At 42.9% G+C, this 16,194-nt stretch overlaps 1 protein-coding gene across 1 annotated transcript in view; it reads left to right on the forward strand.

Moving 5' to 3' along the window:
* Nucleotides 1-16,194, forward strand: part of cacna1ib (calcium voltage-gated channel subunit alpha1 Ib) — a 144,601-nt gene that overhangs the window by 93,080 nt on the left and 35,327 nt on the right. Inside the window, exons 19-25 of the mRNA XM_072683504.1 lie at nucleotides 3,001-3,179; nucleotides 6,903-7,029; nucleotides 7,397-7,522; nucleotides 7,635-7,724; nucleotides 9,356-9,548; nucleotides 13,366-13,517; nucleotides 15,264-15,373. Of these exons, the coding sequence (XP_072539605.1) occupies nucleotides 3,001-3,179; nucleotides 6,903-7,029; nucleotides 7,397-7,522; nucleotides 7,635-7,724; nucleotides 9,356-9,548; nucleotides 13,366-13,517; nucleotides 15,264-15,373 (977 nt within the window). The remainder of the gene's footprint in view (nucleotides 1-3,000; nucleotides 3,180-6,902; nucleotides 7,030-7,396; nucleotides 7,523-7,634; nucleotides 7,725-9,355; nucleotides 9,549-13,365; nucleotides 13,518-15,263; nucleotides 15,374-16,194) is intronic.

The following is a 16,194-nucleotide window of genomic DNA, read 5'->3' on the forward strand; positions in this document are numbered from 1 at the left end:
TTAAATAATTCTTTATTTTGCTGTTTTACAGCATTTTTTTGATTATTTATGACTGTATGAACTTGTATGATCTGCTTTTGATGCCTTTATATTGCTGACTCCAAACTTGGTAGTGTATATGATATATATTATATATAATATATAGATTTTTTTGTTTCTGTGCCATCTGTCGGTATGCAGGGTTTGCCTGTGGAGGATTCCTCGTTTCAGTCCTGGATCCTCCCAGAGGTCTTTGCCTCTTTAAGCCTCGGGAATTTTTTTTCCTGCTACTGCTGTCGTCTCTGTGCGACTCAGGGGATCCTGCTGTGTAAACTAGCTTTTGTGACGGTATGTGCTGTGAAAAGCACCGTACAGATAAATACCCCTCAAATTGAAAGAGTGTGAGGCAAACGGGGAAGCTGAAACCGTCCTGGGAGTGTGTGTGTGTGTGTGTGTGTAGTGTTCACCCCGTTCCTCCCTGCGGAGGAAGATGTCGATCTTGTTGGCTTATTGACACTATTATGTGTTTGAATGGCAGAATCCAATCCTGGCACTGCGCCCGCTCACTGTGCCGTGGCAACAGTTGGCATGGCACCGGCGGTGTGTGATCCACCTAGTCACTGTGGAGTCGAGGCGCCAAAGCGGAGGGGCGCGGCGGTGTCCGAGCGAGACTGGGCTGTCTAGAGGTGTGAAAACGCATCAGAGGTGGCGACTCAACTGCAGAGATTTGGGGAGATTAGAATCTCTGTCGATTCTAATGAGGTTCAGCAGAGAAGGAGCTCAAATTAGGCCTGTTTTCAAATGTAAGCAGCTCAGTTAAGGTAGCACTGTCTATATTCTGCAACGGTGTGAGCAGTTGCTCCAGTTGCATTTGTGTGATCAGTGTATTTCACAGCGAATCTCTGAATCGCGCTGAATCGACTGTTTTAGCGATCTTTTGGCGAGCCGCCAACCGCGCACCATGTAGCTTAATTTAGGCCGCACAAAAATAATGCACAAAGGTCATGTACTAGGTGTCTTAATTAATCATGGGTGTGTTTTTTAGGCGTAACGTGCAATAAACCAATCAGTGCCAGGTGCAGCCTGACTTTGGCGGTGTAAAGCATGGGGGGGGTGTACGAGCATTGGGCTGCACGTGCCTGTGTTGACAATTCACTGCCAAGATAAAAACGAACAAACGTCTGACTGTTGACGTCTGCCTAGGCTGTTTTCAGTCGGTGGCCCCCACTGTGTTTTCCGTTGCCAAGGTAACAATACGCTGTCACAGCTTGGAGACAGCTCGCCAAACTGTAAAACTCATATTACAGAGGTGGGCCAATGTAGTGCTAGGAGTCTTGCCCAAGGACTGTTATAATCAGCATAATCACCCAGACTGGGAATCGAACCCCAGCCTTCCACATGGTGTGGAAGCTCACTGGCTGGTAGTGGTGTTATCCGTTGCGCCGTGCGACATGAACACACACCGCTATAAGCATGCACAAGACCAGACAAAGGAAGGCTGAAACTAAGGGGTACTTATAGGAAGGATGACGAGGAACACCCGGGGGTAACAAGGGGCCGAGGTTACAAAGGAGACACAGGTGGGAACACTAATGGACAGGCAGGGCTAGAACAGACGAGAGCACATGGCAACACAAAACAGAGGCAGACATGACAGAACAGGGGCAGGCATGATTGATCTGATCGCACCTCATTTTGAGACCACCATGCCCATCGGTGTAAGATAGCAATGAGCATCATGGCGAGCCTTGTGCAGAGGGTAAGATAGATAAACACTCCCAGGACCCATTGCGATTTTCAGTAGCCCACAATCCACTCGTTGGTACTCTCCCCCATCACATCATTCTCCCGACACTCCTCTGTTATGGACATGCACTATATGTCTAAATATTTTTGGACACCCCTCTAATTAACGTATTTAGCTACTTTTATACATTTATCCATTTTATACATAAAGCAAAATTCAGATTTTACCCAAATTTTGGAAGACCAATTACCCAATCCCCATTCATGTGACCTGCCCCCATCACTATCACTAGGAGGGTGAAGATTAGCATATGTCTCCTCCGATACGTGTGAAGACTCCTCCTCCTCCTCCTCCTCCTCTTTTCAAACTGCCACTCATGCAGCGTCGCTAGTTAGCCAGCATGCTGGGAGGAAGTACCATCAACCCACTTCTCGGACAGCAAGGCCAATTGTGCTCTCTCTGACTCCGGTTGCTGATGGCAAGCAACATGCCCCAGGATTCGAACCAGCAATCCTCAGATCATAGTGGCAGTGCCTTAGTCCAATTTTTCTTCCCAATTTTAGATCGACAAGTACCCTCACTCATTAGTACAGTGGGAGGGTGAGGACTGACCTGACCTGCTGCCTGTTTTCCAATGCAACAGTTAGGAGAAAAGCCCGGTCAGCCGGTCAGCATCACACTGAAGCATCTCTCTCACACTGAAGAGCCTTCTACCCGCCTGTAAGGAAGGTCAATTGTGCTCTCTCTGGCTCTGGCTGCTGATGACAGGCAGCACGACTCAGGATTTGAACTAGCAATTCCCAGCGCCTTGGTCCACTGGACCACTCGGAACCCGAGATACCCGAGATACGAGGTTTTTGTGTGACAGCAATGATATCAAATTGAAAATTAAATTTCAGATTTTATGAGTCATTGAATCATTTTTACTGAGCAATCACATTACAGCTGAATCACATTGTCATGAGGTCAGAGACAGCACCTTCAGGGCTTCTCTATATCTCTACATCCTTACATCTTATTCTCTCTCTCTCTCTCTCTCTCTCTCTCTCTCTCTATCTCTCTCTTTCCCTGTTAGTTTCTCTCCAGCCCTTCCTAGAAACCCCTACAGTACGCTGTCAAAATGTGTCTGAAAGCAGATATGGCATTTTTATTCTGAGAAACCCTCTTGTGTTTTTTGTTTGACTGGGCAAAGTCATGCTGGGAAAGCTCTTAGAAGGTGTGAAATAACCCCTCCACCCCCCCCCCCCCTCGCTTTCTCTCTCTCTCTTTCTCAGGTGGTATCGATGGGCCTGTATCTGGGCGAGCGGGCGTACCTACGCAGCAGCTGGAACATTCTGGACGGTTTCCTGGTCTTTGTGTCTCTGATTGACATTGTGGTGTCGATGGCGGGAGGCGCAAAGATCCTGGGTGTTCTGCGTGTTCTCAGACTGCTCAGGACACTGCGCCCCCTCAGGTAGGGAGGATTCACTACGGGACCATTCGCATGATAATACCACTCAGTCTTTCTGATAGCCGACCCCCAACAGGCCAAATCAAGGGTCAGTTATGTATCTGTGGGCTTATTAGTCATATACACTGACAATAGCGTATACCATATATAGCAATAAATTAGATCTATAGACTTTATATAACATTAAAATCGCTGACAGGTGAAGTGCATGGCATTGGTAGTCTGGTCACAGTGGCACCTTAAAAAGCGGTGGGATCTACATATTAGGCAGCAAGTGAACAGTCCGTTCTTGAAGGCGGAGAATGTGTTGGAGCAGGACAGTCCTGAGGCCAGATTGTGACATCAGGCAGGTCTTGTGAGGTGTTCCTGGTATGCAGTGGTCAGTACCTACCAAAAGTAGTGCTCCAAGGAAGGTCAACCGGGTCATGGGTGCTCAGGACTCAGGACTGATGCCCATGGAACGCAAAAGCTGGCCTGTCTGGTCCGATCCCATAGAAGAGCTACTGTAGCACAAGCTTGTGGAGTCAGTGTAAGGTAGTGTAACTGGGGTTAGCAAAGCTACTCCTTAGCTAGACTCCTGAAGGTGAAGTCACCTGGCAGCACTATAGCAACCACCTATAAACAACATCTAGCAACTACCTGGCAACCATATATAGTAACCACATGGGATACCACAGCAAGCATCTAGCAACTGCCTAAGAATCCCATAACAAGCATCTATCAACAACAACAATCCCATTGCAAGCATCTATCAACAACATAGCAACCACCTAGCAACACCACAGAAATAATCTAGCAACTGGCTATGAACCTCAAAGCAAACACCTGGAATACCATAGCAATCACCTAGCAGCACCTATAAACAACATCTAGCAACTACCTGGCAACTCTATAAAGTAACCACATGGGATACCACCGCAACCATTGAGCAACTGCCTAGGCAACCATTCTGGATCACATAGTGACAACCTAGCAGCGCCATAATAACCACCTAGAAACACCATAGCAACCACTTAGCAAAACTAATTGTCACTCCAATGGTCTATTGGACCTGCAGTCATATGTGTAAAACCTCAGCTCAAGAACCCCCCCCCCCCCCCCCCCCCAGTACACTGTGTGCTGGAAGGTGTAGCCCTGTTGTGTGTGAGACATTTACTGCTGTGGACGTTCCGCCCCCGTGACCGGACCGTCCCTGTCTGCCTGCCCGCTCAGATGAAACGCTGGAATATGAAAGTTCTGTTCCAGCCTGCACCTGCTCCGTGTCTGTGTGTGTGTGTATGTGTGTGCTTGAGTGCTTGCGTGTACACACACACCTGCTCTGGAAACGCGGGTTACTCGGCTCGAGCAGCCGTGGCTACGCTACAGTGCACAGATATTCCGGGGAAGCTTGAAGTAGGCCAGGCAGAAGCTGAAAGGTGAATGAATTTTGCTTTGGTTGAAGCTCTCTATAATGTTGCATTCATATTCATGGACTGCTAAATTATAGATATGCCTAACGGATGGGTGGTGGTGTGTTAAGGATGTGCTGCGTGAAACTCCAGCCCTGGTGGGCCGCAGCACTGCTGAGTTTAATGCGCATGAGTCAACTCCTCAGCTGCTATTAGTTAAATTCAGGGTGATGTAAGGAAAGCGTTCCGAATTTCTCCAGGATTCTCCAAGATTTTCCAAGACCTTCACTTTGGAGTATTAAATAAATATGGCAGCAACACCATAGCAAGCACCTGGGATACCATAGTAACCACCTAGCAGCACCATGGCCACTACCTGGAATCACCATAACAAACACCAGGCCACCCCACAGCAATCACCTGAAATACCATAGCAGCCACCTAAAATACCAAGTATAGTATAGTAACCACATGGGATACCACAGCAACCATCTAGCAACTGCCTAGGAATCCCATAACAACCACTTTGGATACCATAGTGACTAACTAACAGCACCATATTAAGCACCTAAAATATCATAGCAACCACCTATAAATATCAGAACGACCACATTGCAAGCATCTATCAACAAATATCAACCACCTAGCAACACCACAGAAGCCATCTAGCAACTGGCTAAGAACCTCATAGCAAACACCTGGAATACCATAGTAATCACCTAGCAGCACTATAGCAACCACCTATAAACAACATAAAGCAACTACCTGGCAACCCTATATAGTAACCGTATGGGATACTACAGCAAGCATTTAGCAACTGCCTAAGAATCCCATAACAACCATTTTGGATACCATAGTGACAATCTAGCAGCACCATAGCAGGCACCTGGAAACCCCATAGCAAGCACCTAAAAATACCATAGCAACCACTTATAAATATCAGGACGACCACATTGCAAGCATCTATCAACAAATAGCAACCACCTAGCAACACCACAGAAGACATCTAGCAACGGGCTAAGAACCTCATAGCAAACACCTGGAATACCATAGCAATCACCTAGCAGCACTATAGCAACCACCTATAAACAACATCTAGCAACTACCTGGCAACCCTATATAGTAACCACATGGGATACCACAGCAACCATAAAGCAACTGCCTAAGCAAGCAGTCTGGATACCATAGTGACAACCTAGCAGCGCCATAACAACCACCTAGAAACACCATAGCAACCACTTAGCAAAACTAATAATCACCTTTTGTAACCACCTAGGAAGACCAGCAACACAATGTCTAGCCACTGCCCAGGAACAATATGGCTACCTTCTGGAATACCCTTGCAACCCCCTAGAAATGCCATAGCAACAACCTGACAACCCTATATCAACCATTTACATTTACATTTACATTTACATTTATGGCATTTAGCAGACGCTCTTATCCAGAGCGACTTACAAAGTGCTTTGCTATTTACCCAAGAAAGCCTCAGCTAGTTAGAATAGACTAATACAAAAGATACCTCCAAGCTTAGACATTACTAAACACAATACAATAAGGCAACCATAGAACTATTCGTCCAAGTACTCTCTGAAGAGGTGGGTCTTCAGTCTGCGTTTGAAGACAGCGAGCGAACCACTTAGCAAAAAGATAGCATTTAAGCCTGCGTTAAAGGAACAGTTTCTGATATAATGAGTCTAAAAGGCCAAATAAAGAAACATCAGAATGCATTTTAAGCGGATTGCTAGAGGCATTTTTGGGTGTGTAGTCATGGAGATGAGACTGGTGACAGTCTATGTCCAGTGTTTGTTAGCAACATTAGCCTAGCCTTTTTGGGTTTTTTTTGTTTTCACAAAGGGCCTTAATTCCTAAGAATGACTCATACTCCACACCACATGAGATTCCCTAAACCAATAAGCATTAATATGGAGCTGGTCCCTCTTTGCAGCTCCAACAGCAGCAGCAGGTCTGGAGCTCTGCAGTTATGGAGTCAGTTGGAGACTTTTCTGCACTATGAGCTCTATGAGCTCAGCACTCGGCCCTGACCCCGTTCTTTAACTTTACGTGGTCTGACAGACACTCGGTGGCTGAGCTGCTCTCAGTGGTTCCTCCTAAACGCTTCCACTGTTCAATAATACCACTCACAGCTGATGGGAGGGAGTAAAAAAATTCAGTGAGCTCTTTAGAACCACCCTAAAGACTAAAGACTGCGTAATTGTATACACCTATGGCAACTCCTGAAGTCGACGATTAAGAGATTATGTGTCCCAATACTTTTGTCCATATTTGTCCCTATAGTATTAGTAAAAATAAATACTGCGTTCTGTTTTCAATTCAGGGTGATCAGCCGGGCTCCTGGCTTGAAGCTGGTGGTGGAGACTCTGATCACCTCCCTGAAGCCCATAGGCAACATCGTGCTCATCTGCTGCGCTTTCTTCATCATCTTCGGCATCCTTGGCGTGCAGGTTCGGACTGGTTCGGCTCCCCGAACAGTGCTCCTCACCGGAGCCTCATCTGATATTTAATCATCTGTTTTACTTAGTGCCCCTGCTCTGTGTCGAAATCCATCAGAGTCTTTATACTGACTTCTCTGTCTCTCTCTCTCTCTCACACACACACACACACACACACACACAGACACACACTCTCTCCTTCTCTGATCTGGCTGCCTGTAATGAATGCTGAAAAGCTCATCTCAGCGTTCTCTCGCGCACTGTACTCTTTAGAGCTTCGCATTATTTTCCTCTCTTAATCTCAAAATTTCCACAGAGACCTTAATGAAACATAGACTAATGCAAATGTGTGTGTGTGTGTGTATGCTATGCGTTCCAGCTCTTCAAAGGAAAGTTTTACTACTGTGTGGGCCTGGATGTGAAGAACATCACCAATAAGTCCGACTGTCTCTTGGCTAAATACAAATGGGTTCATCACAAGTACAACTTCGACAACCTGGGGCAGGTGCGGCGTCAACAGCACAAACCCATTAAGGCATCTCTCAGGCTAAGCTGTTGGTTTGCAGTTAGGCTCCATCACCTTTCCTCTCTCTCTCTCTTTATGTTCTGCCCTCCAGGCTCTGATGTCTCTGTTTGTGCTGGCCTCCAAAGACGGCTGGGTCAATATCATGTACCATGGGCTCGATGCGGTAGGAATAGACCAACAGGTAGGAACTTTTTGCACATGCACTCCCCAGTAGGGAACCCTCTGGGCCACCTGGGCCATTTAGAGAAGGTCTACCGAATTCTTGGATCTACAGACATCTACTGGTCTCTGGTCACTCTACCTAACTGCGGTAAGAACCACCCATGGCTCAGATGACACTAGCGAGACGACATCGTGGCATGGAGTGTAGTAGGGTGATGGAAGGTGGGACACCTGTGGGACACCACTGTTATGCCGCTGGGGAAATATGGCGGCTCTAGAACATCCCACAAAGTTATCGGCGGGATTCTGAGATGCAAGCCATGAAATTTCCCAGACCCAATTTTCCTCCTATCGCCAATTACCCATCCCATTCGTTAGAACTCCACCTCCACCTATCAAGTGGAGCTCCCGTCACTCGGAGGAGGATGCGCATGCCTCATCCAGCACATGCTCAACCATCCACCGCCTCTATTCAAACTCTATTGATGCAACATGATTGGGCAACCACCATACCCTCTACCCTCCCAGAGAGAGCAAGGCCGATTGTGCTCTCTCAGGCTCTGGCTGCTGATTGCCGTCCGTGTGACCTGGGATTTGAACCAGTGGTTCTTGGGTCATAGTGGCAGTGCATAAGACCCAAAGGATGCGATTTGACTGATGCCCAAAAGATCGTAATAATAGAGCACTAGGTGAAGGGGGGTAACATCTCAGAAACTGCTAACTTTGTGGGATGTTCTAGAGCCGTCATAGTGAAGGTGTAGAGAGAATGGACTTCCTCGCCTAACAGTGGAGCCCCACGGGTCACTGAGGCCAGAGGGGTGATCGAATAGTCTGGTGAGTGGGACAGATCCACTGTGGAGCAGCAAACATCTATAATGAACACATTACACCATACATTTTATTAGTTAAGTTAAGTAAGTAGTTGCTGCTGCATCAGCTGTAGACACACAGCTTGTATAAGCCTCAGTAGAAAAGTATTACCAATAGAATAGGACACTTAGGAGCTGCTGCATATGGATCTAAGGCCTACAGACCAGCACAATGCCTCAACAGCCAACACTGGACTGTTGATTAGCAGCAGGACTGCATTCCCTGGAGTGATGAAGCGCAATCTAGTTCTTAGGGATGAGTAATCTAGACCAATCGTTTAACCTCATGCTAGTCCTGTCTAGTGTCATCCCAGCTAAGGGTGGTTCTCCACACTATTAGGTAGGTGGTATATACTCACATGTATAGTCTCATACTTTGGATCGTCCTATCAGATCTACCTAAAATGATGTCAGTTATTATTGGATATCAAAAAATAATAAAAGTGCCTCTAAACTTTTAATGGTGCACAGACACATTCACACACACAGGGCTAATGGAAGGCATGGTTCCACCGAGGCACATGCCTGGGCTTGCTAATAAGATCTGAATAAAATGAACAAAAGTCTTCAGCCAGCCCGGGGAGGGAGGGATGAGAGATCCGGGAGATCCTTCAGTCCCTCTTTAGCTCTTCTAACAGGACAATTCTGGACTAACACCAATCTCTGAGGGTCACTTCTCAAGCTCTGCATGCTTATAGTTAGGGTCAGTTTTCTGGTCTCGGCCTCTTCATTCTTCTCAGCATCCTCTCGTCTCTGTCCCTCTGCTGTCTCCACCTCTCAGCCGGTGATCAACAACAACCCCTGGATGCTGCTGTACTTCATCTCCTTCCTCCTCATCGTCAGTTTCTTCGTGCTGAACATGTTCGTGGGCGTGGTGGTGGAGAACTTCCACAAGTGCCGGCAGCACCAGGAGGTGGAGGAGGCCAAGAGGAGGGAGGAGAAAAGACTCCGGCGCATGGAGAAGAAGAGGCGGAGTAAGAGAAGGAGGGAGTGAGGGGGAGAGAGAGAGAGAGAGAGAGAGAGAGAGAGAGAGAGAGAGAGAGAGAGAGAGAGAGAGAGAGAGAGAGAGAGCGCAAGAGGGAGAGAGAAAGAGAGAGAGTACAAAAGGGAGAGTGAGAGAGAGAATGAGAGAGAGAGAGAATGAAAAAGAGAGAGCGAGAGGGAAAGAAAGGGAGAGAGAATGAGAGAGAGAGAGAGGGAGAGCATGAGAGAGAGAGTGATAGAGAGAGTGAGAGGGAAGGAGAGAAAATGAGAGAGAGAGAGCACGAGAGAGAGAGTGAGAGAGAGTGAGAGGGAGGGAGAGAGAGAATGAGAGAGAGTGAGAGAGAGTGAGAGGGAGGGAGAGAGAGAATGAGAGAGAGTGAGAGAGTGAGAGGGAGGGAGAGAGAGAATGAGAGAGAGAGTGAGAGAGAGTGAGAGAGAGGGAGAGAGACAGTTACTAAGCTGTAATATAAGCTTTAATAAAAGAAACAAGCAGTTGTTCATAGTGGTTGCTATATCAGGTTGTTGCTATGAGCTTGCGAGGTGGTTGCTATGTATGCTAAGTATTTGTTAGGGTGTTGCTATGTGGTTGTTTTCATGTGTGCTAATGTTGCAAGTGTGCAAACATAAAAATGATTCAAGAAGGGTGCACATATTAACTTTTTTATTTTATTTTATTACTTTTACATTTTATTACATTTAATTACATTTTAATTATACTTAGGATTTAATCATTCTATTACTTATGTAATAATTTTAGTGAGTGATTGTTATTATATTTATTAATCATGGTTCATTTTTATGAATTATGTATTTTTCTTTTACACTTTAGTAAATTAAGGTTGTAGTAGATTTTAGTGAATTATTATTATGGTCAACGTTACCAAGTTGTATAACATTTAGCGTAATTTCATTTTTATTAATTATATATATTTTTAATATGAATAAATAAATATATATAATTGTTTTTTATCAATTTTATTCATTATAGTTAGGGCACATTATTGTTATTTTTATTATTATTATTATAAAATTGTGATATTATTTATATTATATTATTATATTGTATATTATTATTTATAATAGATATAAAAATAATATAATATTAATTATATTTAGATACAGTTATGGCACATTTTTATTCATTGTAATCATTTGTTATTGAATATATGTATGGTATTTTGTATTAATTAGAATTATAGTATTTATAATTTTAAATAAGTTGTATTTGGTATAGTTAGAGTAGATCTTTTTAATTAATTATTATAATTATGGTCAGTTGTTTATTAGTTCATTATATAGTTAGGGCTATCTGAAGTCTGTTATAATTGTAATGGTATCATTTTGATTCCAAGTGATTTTTATGGTAAAGTTATTATGAATTTTAGCATTTTAGCAAGATACAGTAAATTCTGCTGAGCTACAGTTTACTAAATTCTATATTTTAATGCAGTTATGGAGAAGTTTATCATCTCCTGATACCAGTGTGATGAAAGAGAGAGTGGTAGAGGGAGCGGTCAGAAATATGTGGACAGAGCGTATTTGTTTAATGAGGAGAGCTGGAGAATGGGTGCAGAGATAAACGACGACAAACTGATCTTCTCCCTCTGAATCCAGTGTATTAATGCTTACATTTCTTGGCCCTAATTATGGTTGCGCAATAGTGCGGGAGAACAGTGTGAGAAGTAGTGGAAGTAGGTCAGGAGCTCTCTCAGGTGTGTTGAACTAAGAATGAGGTTATGAGTAATTTCGGCACTTCTACAGCTTTCTCTTTCACCACAGAGTATTAATCACACACCCCTTTCTTCTGTTCCCCGCCTCTCCCTTCTCCACCATCCCTCATTCTCCCCTAATATCTCACTCCCGTATCTCAGCCCTCACCTTATTTTATTAGCCGCTTCACTCTTCTCCTGGTATCTTCATTTACTCAGCCCACCTTATTATTCTGTCTTACCCATCAGCCCTTCTTCTTCTTCTCCCCCCTCTCCAGATCTGTCTTTTCTTTCTCTCCAGGTTACGAAGCAATGAGCAATGCAGTTACTCTCCATATATGTGGTTCTTCTATAGCATTGCTCAAAGAACCAGTAAAAGCTTAATGTCATATTTGACCACTTTAAGACCCAGAGCTTTTTTTATTTTATTTTTTTTTTTCTTAGAGATTATTCCTAGAATAGGAGAGCAAGGTGAGGAAAGGATGGGTCAGAAATATAATGATGTGGTATCATATGTAGTGAGTTATGGTTATGGTGAATTTCAGTTTATAGTGTTGGTGAATTTTAGTAAAATATATTTTATGGGATATTTTAGTGAGATCTGGTCATGTTAAATATGATCAGGTTACAGCTATAGTAAATATTAGTGAATTATAGAGATTATAGGGAATTTCTGGCAATTTATGGTTATAATAAATTTTTAGGAATCATGTTTTTGTAAATATTAGTGAGCTATGGTTTTGGTAAATATTAGTGAATTATAGTTAAGGTGTTTAAGTATAGAATTATATAGTTTAAGTATAGAATTATATATAGAATTGTAGTTTAAGTAAATTAATTTATGATCATTTTTAGGGAGTTATGATTAAATTAAAATGTAGTAATTTATAGTTATGATAAACTGTAGTGCTGAATATGTATATGGTAAATCTTAGTGAGCTATGGTTTTGGTAAATATTAGTGAATTATAGTTATGTTAAAGTTTAATGAGTTAATGAGTTTATCCTAGTGAATTATAGTTGTGGTGAATGTAAGTAAATTGTATTTATGTTACATTTTTAGGGAGTTATGATTAAAGTAAAAATGTAATCTTTAATAGTTATGTATATGGTAAATCTTAGTGAGCTATGGTTTTGGTAAATATTAGTGAATTATAGATTTGGGAAATTATGGCAATTTATTGTTATGATAAATGTTTGTAAGTTGTGTTTATTGTAAATCTTAGTGAGCTATGGTTTTGGTAAATTTTAGTAAATTACAGTTACGGTAAGTTTAAGTAAATTCATTTGTGATCAATTTTAGGGAGTTATAATTAAAGTAAAATCTAATCATTTATAGTCATGATAAACTTTACTGATAAATATGTTTATGGTAAATCTTAGTGAACTATGGGTTTGGTAAATATTAGTGAATTATAGTTATGTTAAAGTTTAATGAGTTCATCTTATAGTTGTGTTAAATTTAAGTAAATTATATTTATGTTACATTTTTAGGGAGTTGTAATGTAACAATTTATAGTTATGATCAACTTTAGTAAGTAATGTTTATGGTAAATCTTAGTGAGCTATGGTTTTGGTAAATATTAGTGAATTATAGTTAAGGTAAGTTTAAGTAAATTCATTTATGATCAATTTTAGTTATGATTAAAAGTTAAATGTAATCATTTATAGTTATGATGAGCTTTAGTGAGGAATGTTTATGGTAAATTTAGTGAGCTATGGTTGGGGTAAATTTAAGTAAATGATATTTATGTTACATTTTTAGGGAGTTGTGCTACAGTACAATTGAGCAAATTATAGTTATGTTAAATTGTAGCCAGTTTTAGGGCGCTCTGATTTTGGTCAATTCAAATGAGATGTAATCGGTTTTACTGAATTATAGTTATTGTACATTTTAGGGCGTTATAGTTTAAGTTAATATTAGTAGGCTATTGTGAAAATTGTATTGAATTATAGTTATGATACAGCTCAGCAAGTTATCATTGTCAATTTGAGTGAATTATGGCAATGGCAAATTTTAGCTGATAATTGCTTGATTGTACTGCTAGTGTATTCATCATGTCTCTACAACTCCACAATCTCTCTCTCTCTCCTCACAGAGGCTCAGAAGTTGCCGTACTATGCTGGCTACAGTCACATCCGTTTGATGATCCACTCTTTCTGTACCAGCCACTACCTGGACCTCTTCATCACCCTAATCATCTGCATCAACGTGGTCACCATGTCGCTGGAGCACTACGACCAGCCCAAGGTCAGAACAACACCCAAGAGGCCTCAGAGTTACAGTAAATATGGCTTGTAGACCTAGAGTCTGTTAGAGATGGCCTAACAGCATGACTTGGTTGAAGGCAAGAGTTTGGTTTGTTGATTAAGTAAGGTAGTCAGGTTCTTCTTAAGTAGTCAGTCTTAAGCTTCTGTTACTTGTTAGCTACAATATATTGTCACTGCGCACACTGTGTAAGCCTGCTGGACATCCCATTCCAAAACCACAGGCATTAGGATGGAGTTGGTCCACCTTGGTGGTAACAACAGCCTCCACTGTTCGAGAAAGCTCTCTACGATATTCTGGAGTCTGTAGGAGTCAAATACTGGGTCAAATAAGCATCAGCAGCCGAAGGCTGTGCTCTCTCTGGGTGGATAGGTGGCACTAGGTGGCACTCTCTCCCAAAATCACTCTTTCAGGCGGTAGCTGGCTTTGCATGTTTTGAAGGAGACATGTCATACGTCCCTACTCTCCTAGTGTTGGGAGCATTGCCAGTACTAGGGGGAGCTAAGAACAGGAAAACCACCCCTAGCCACTTTACTGTTAGCACTAGGCAGTTCGGCAGATTGCTTTCTCCAGTCTGATTCCTCCAGTGCCAGACAGTACCACTCCGGCCATAGTTTTGCATTGCACATAGTGACCTTAGGCTTGTGTGCAGACATATTTAGCAGAAACCAATTTAATGAAGCTGGTTTGATGATCCTGGTTTGTGTGCTGATGTTGCTTCTGGAGGCAATTTGGAGCCCTGCTCTGCACACTGTTATTGCTTCGATAGAAGTAATAGCACTTACAGTTGGCTGGGGCAGATCTAGCAAGGTAGGAAACCTATGACAGAGCCCATGTTTAAAGTCACTGACCTCTGTATTGTGACCTCTTATGTCTGTGGCAGTTAGCATGGCTATATATATATATATATACAGTATATATCAAGTCAAGTCAAGTGGGTTTTATTGTCATTTCAACTACATACAGAGTACACAGTGAAACAAAACAACGTTCCTCCAGGACCATGGTGCAACATAGACAGTGCATACAAGACACAAGTGCAACACAAACAAACAAGTGCGGACAGACAACACAACACAGTACAGACCAGAGAGTAATAAATAATTAGGGGTAGTGTGCAAATTGTGCAATGTGTAATAAATAGAGTCCAGTGAGGTAGTAAAGTAAAGTTAAAGTTATTAGTGCAATGCTTTGTGCAAAAATGCTTCCCCTTTTTTCCTGGGGTAAATGGTTGGAGAGAGAGAGAGAGAGAGAGAGAGAGAGAGAGGGAGAGTGTACATGTACCAGAAAGATATCAGTTCAGAAGTTGAGTTGTGTTGAGGAGTCTGATGGCTTGGGGGAAGAAGCTGTTGAGAGTCTGGTCGTGTTGGACCGGATGCTGCGGTACCTTCTTCCTGATGGCAGGAGGGAGAACAGTCTGTGTGAAGGGTGTGAAGGGTATATATATATATATATATATATATGGCTGAAACATCTGAATTCAGTAATGCCTTGGGATGTCTATATACATTTGGCCATAAAGTGTGCTGTACAGTGTTGTAGCTCTGGTGCGAAACTATAGCAGTCGTGGCTAATCCACTACTTTAGAGGTAAGAGGAAAATTGTATAAATTGGATTTTCCGTCGATGCATTCCTTATAACGAACGCGATATGCCTCTTACACTGTCAATTCTCTCCCCTCCCCTCTCACTCTCTCGCTATCTCTCCCCCTCCGTTATCTCTCCTCAGTCCCTGGAGACGGGTCTGAAGTACTGTAATTACTTCTTCAGCTCCACCTTCGTGGTCGAGGCTACGCTAAAGCTCATTGCCTTCGGCTTCCGGCGCTTCTTCAAAGACAGGTACGGCCGCCCTCCGCACTAAATACTGGCAGGAGGGCAGCGAGTGCACACGGGCTCTTACACACTCTCTCTCTCTCTCTCTCTCTCTCTCTCTCTCTCACACACACACTGTGTTCTGAGACAGTAATTGATGAAATACACTAATTACTCCCCTGCCTGCTTTCCTGAGTCACACTGTGTTTTCTCAGTCTGATGGGTCTGTGAGCGATTCTGCAGAAGGATGTCGTAATTATGCCAATCCGTAGCTTAATGTTTATTAATGTATGCGCCGTGGCGTCACTTTGGGTTTAATTGAGAAAAAGCTGCCGTGATTAGAAATCAGTGCTTACGTGATTATGTAGCATTATACGGGCGCTTAGTTAGATTTATGCCTGACGTACGAGGTCAGATTATATGGGATGCAGCATTGACAGGCATTACTGCTTTGATGATGAAGGTAAAGCTCGTTGTCGTTGGTGTGTATTTGAATAGCGCTGGAGTATAATCCTAATGGAGGTGCGGCGGAGGCCGGATATGAATACTCAGTCAGTTTATTTGAGTGGATTTGATGTATAAATAGTAAGTGTGTGACTTTGGTTGGGGAAAAAATGCTCGGATGCAATTAAACAAGCCTATTTACCACCCTGTTACTTTGCCTCATGGTTTTGTTTATTTATTTTTTATTTCTGTCAAAATTTTCCTTTTGTCAATTAACCCACCCCTTCGCAACTCCCCCTGGCACTAGCAATGCTCCCGATACTAGGAGGTATGGTAGGCCAGCCACCATCTCTTTTCAAATTGACAGGCAGCCGACATGCTCAGAGGAGAGCATTGGGTCCCCA

This window comes from Salminus brasiliensis, chromosome 7, assembly GCF_030463535.1.
Source record: "Salminus brasiliensis chromosome 7, fSalBra1.hap2, whole genome shotgun sequence".
NCBI classification, from domain to species: domain Eukaryota; kingdom Metazoa; phylum Chordata; class Actinopteri; order Characiformes; family Bryconidae; genus Salminus; species Salminus brasiliensis.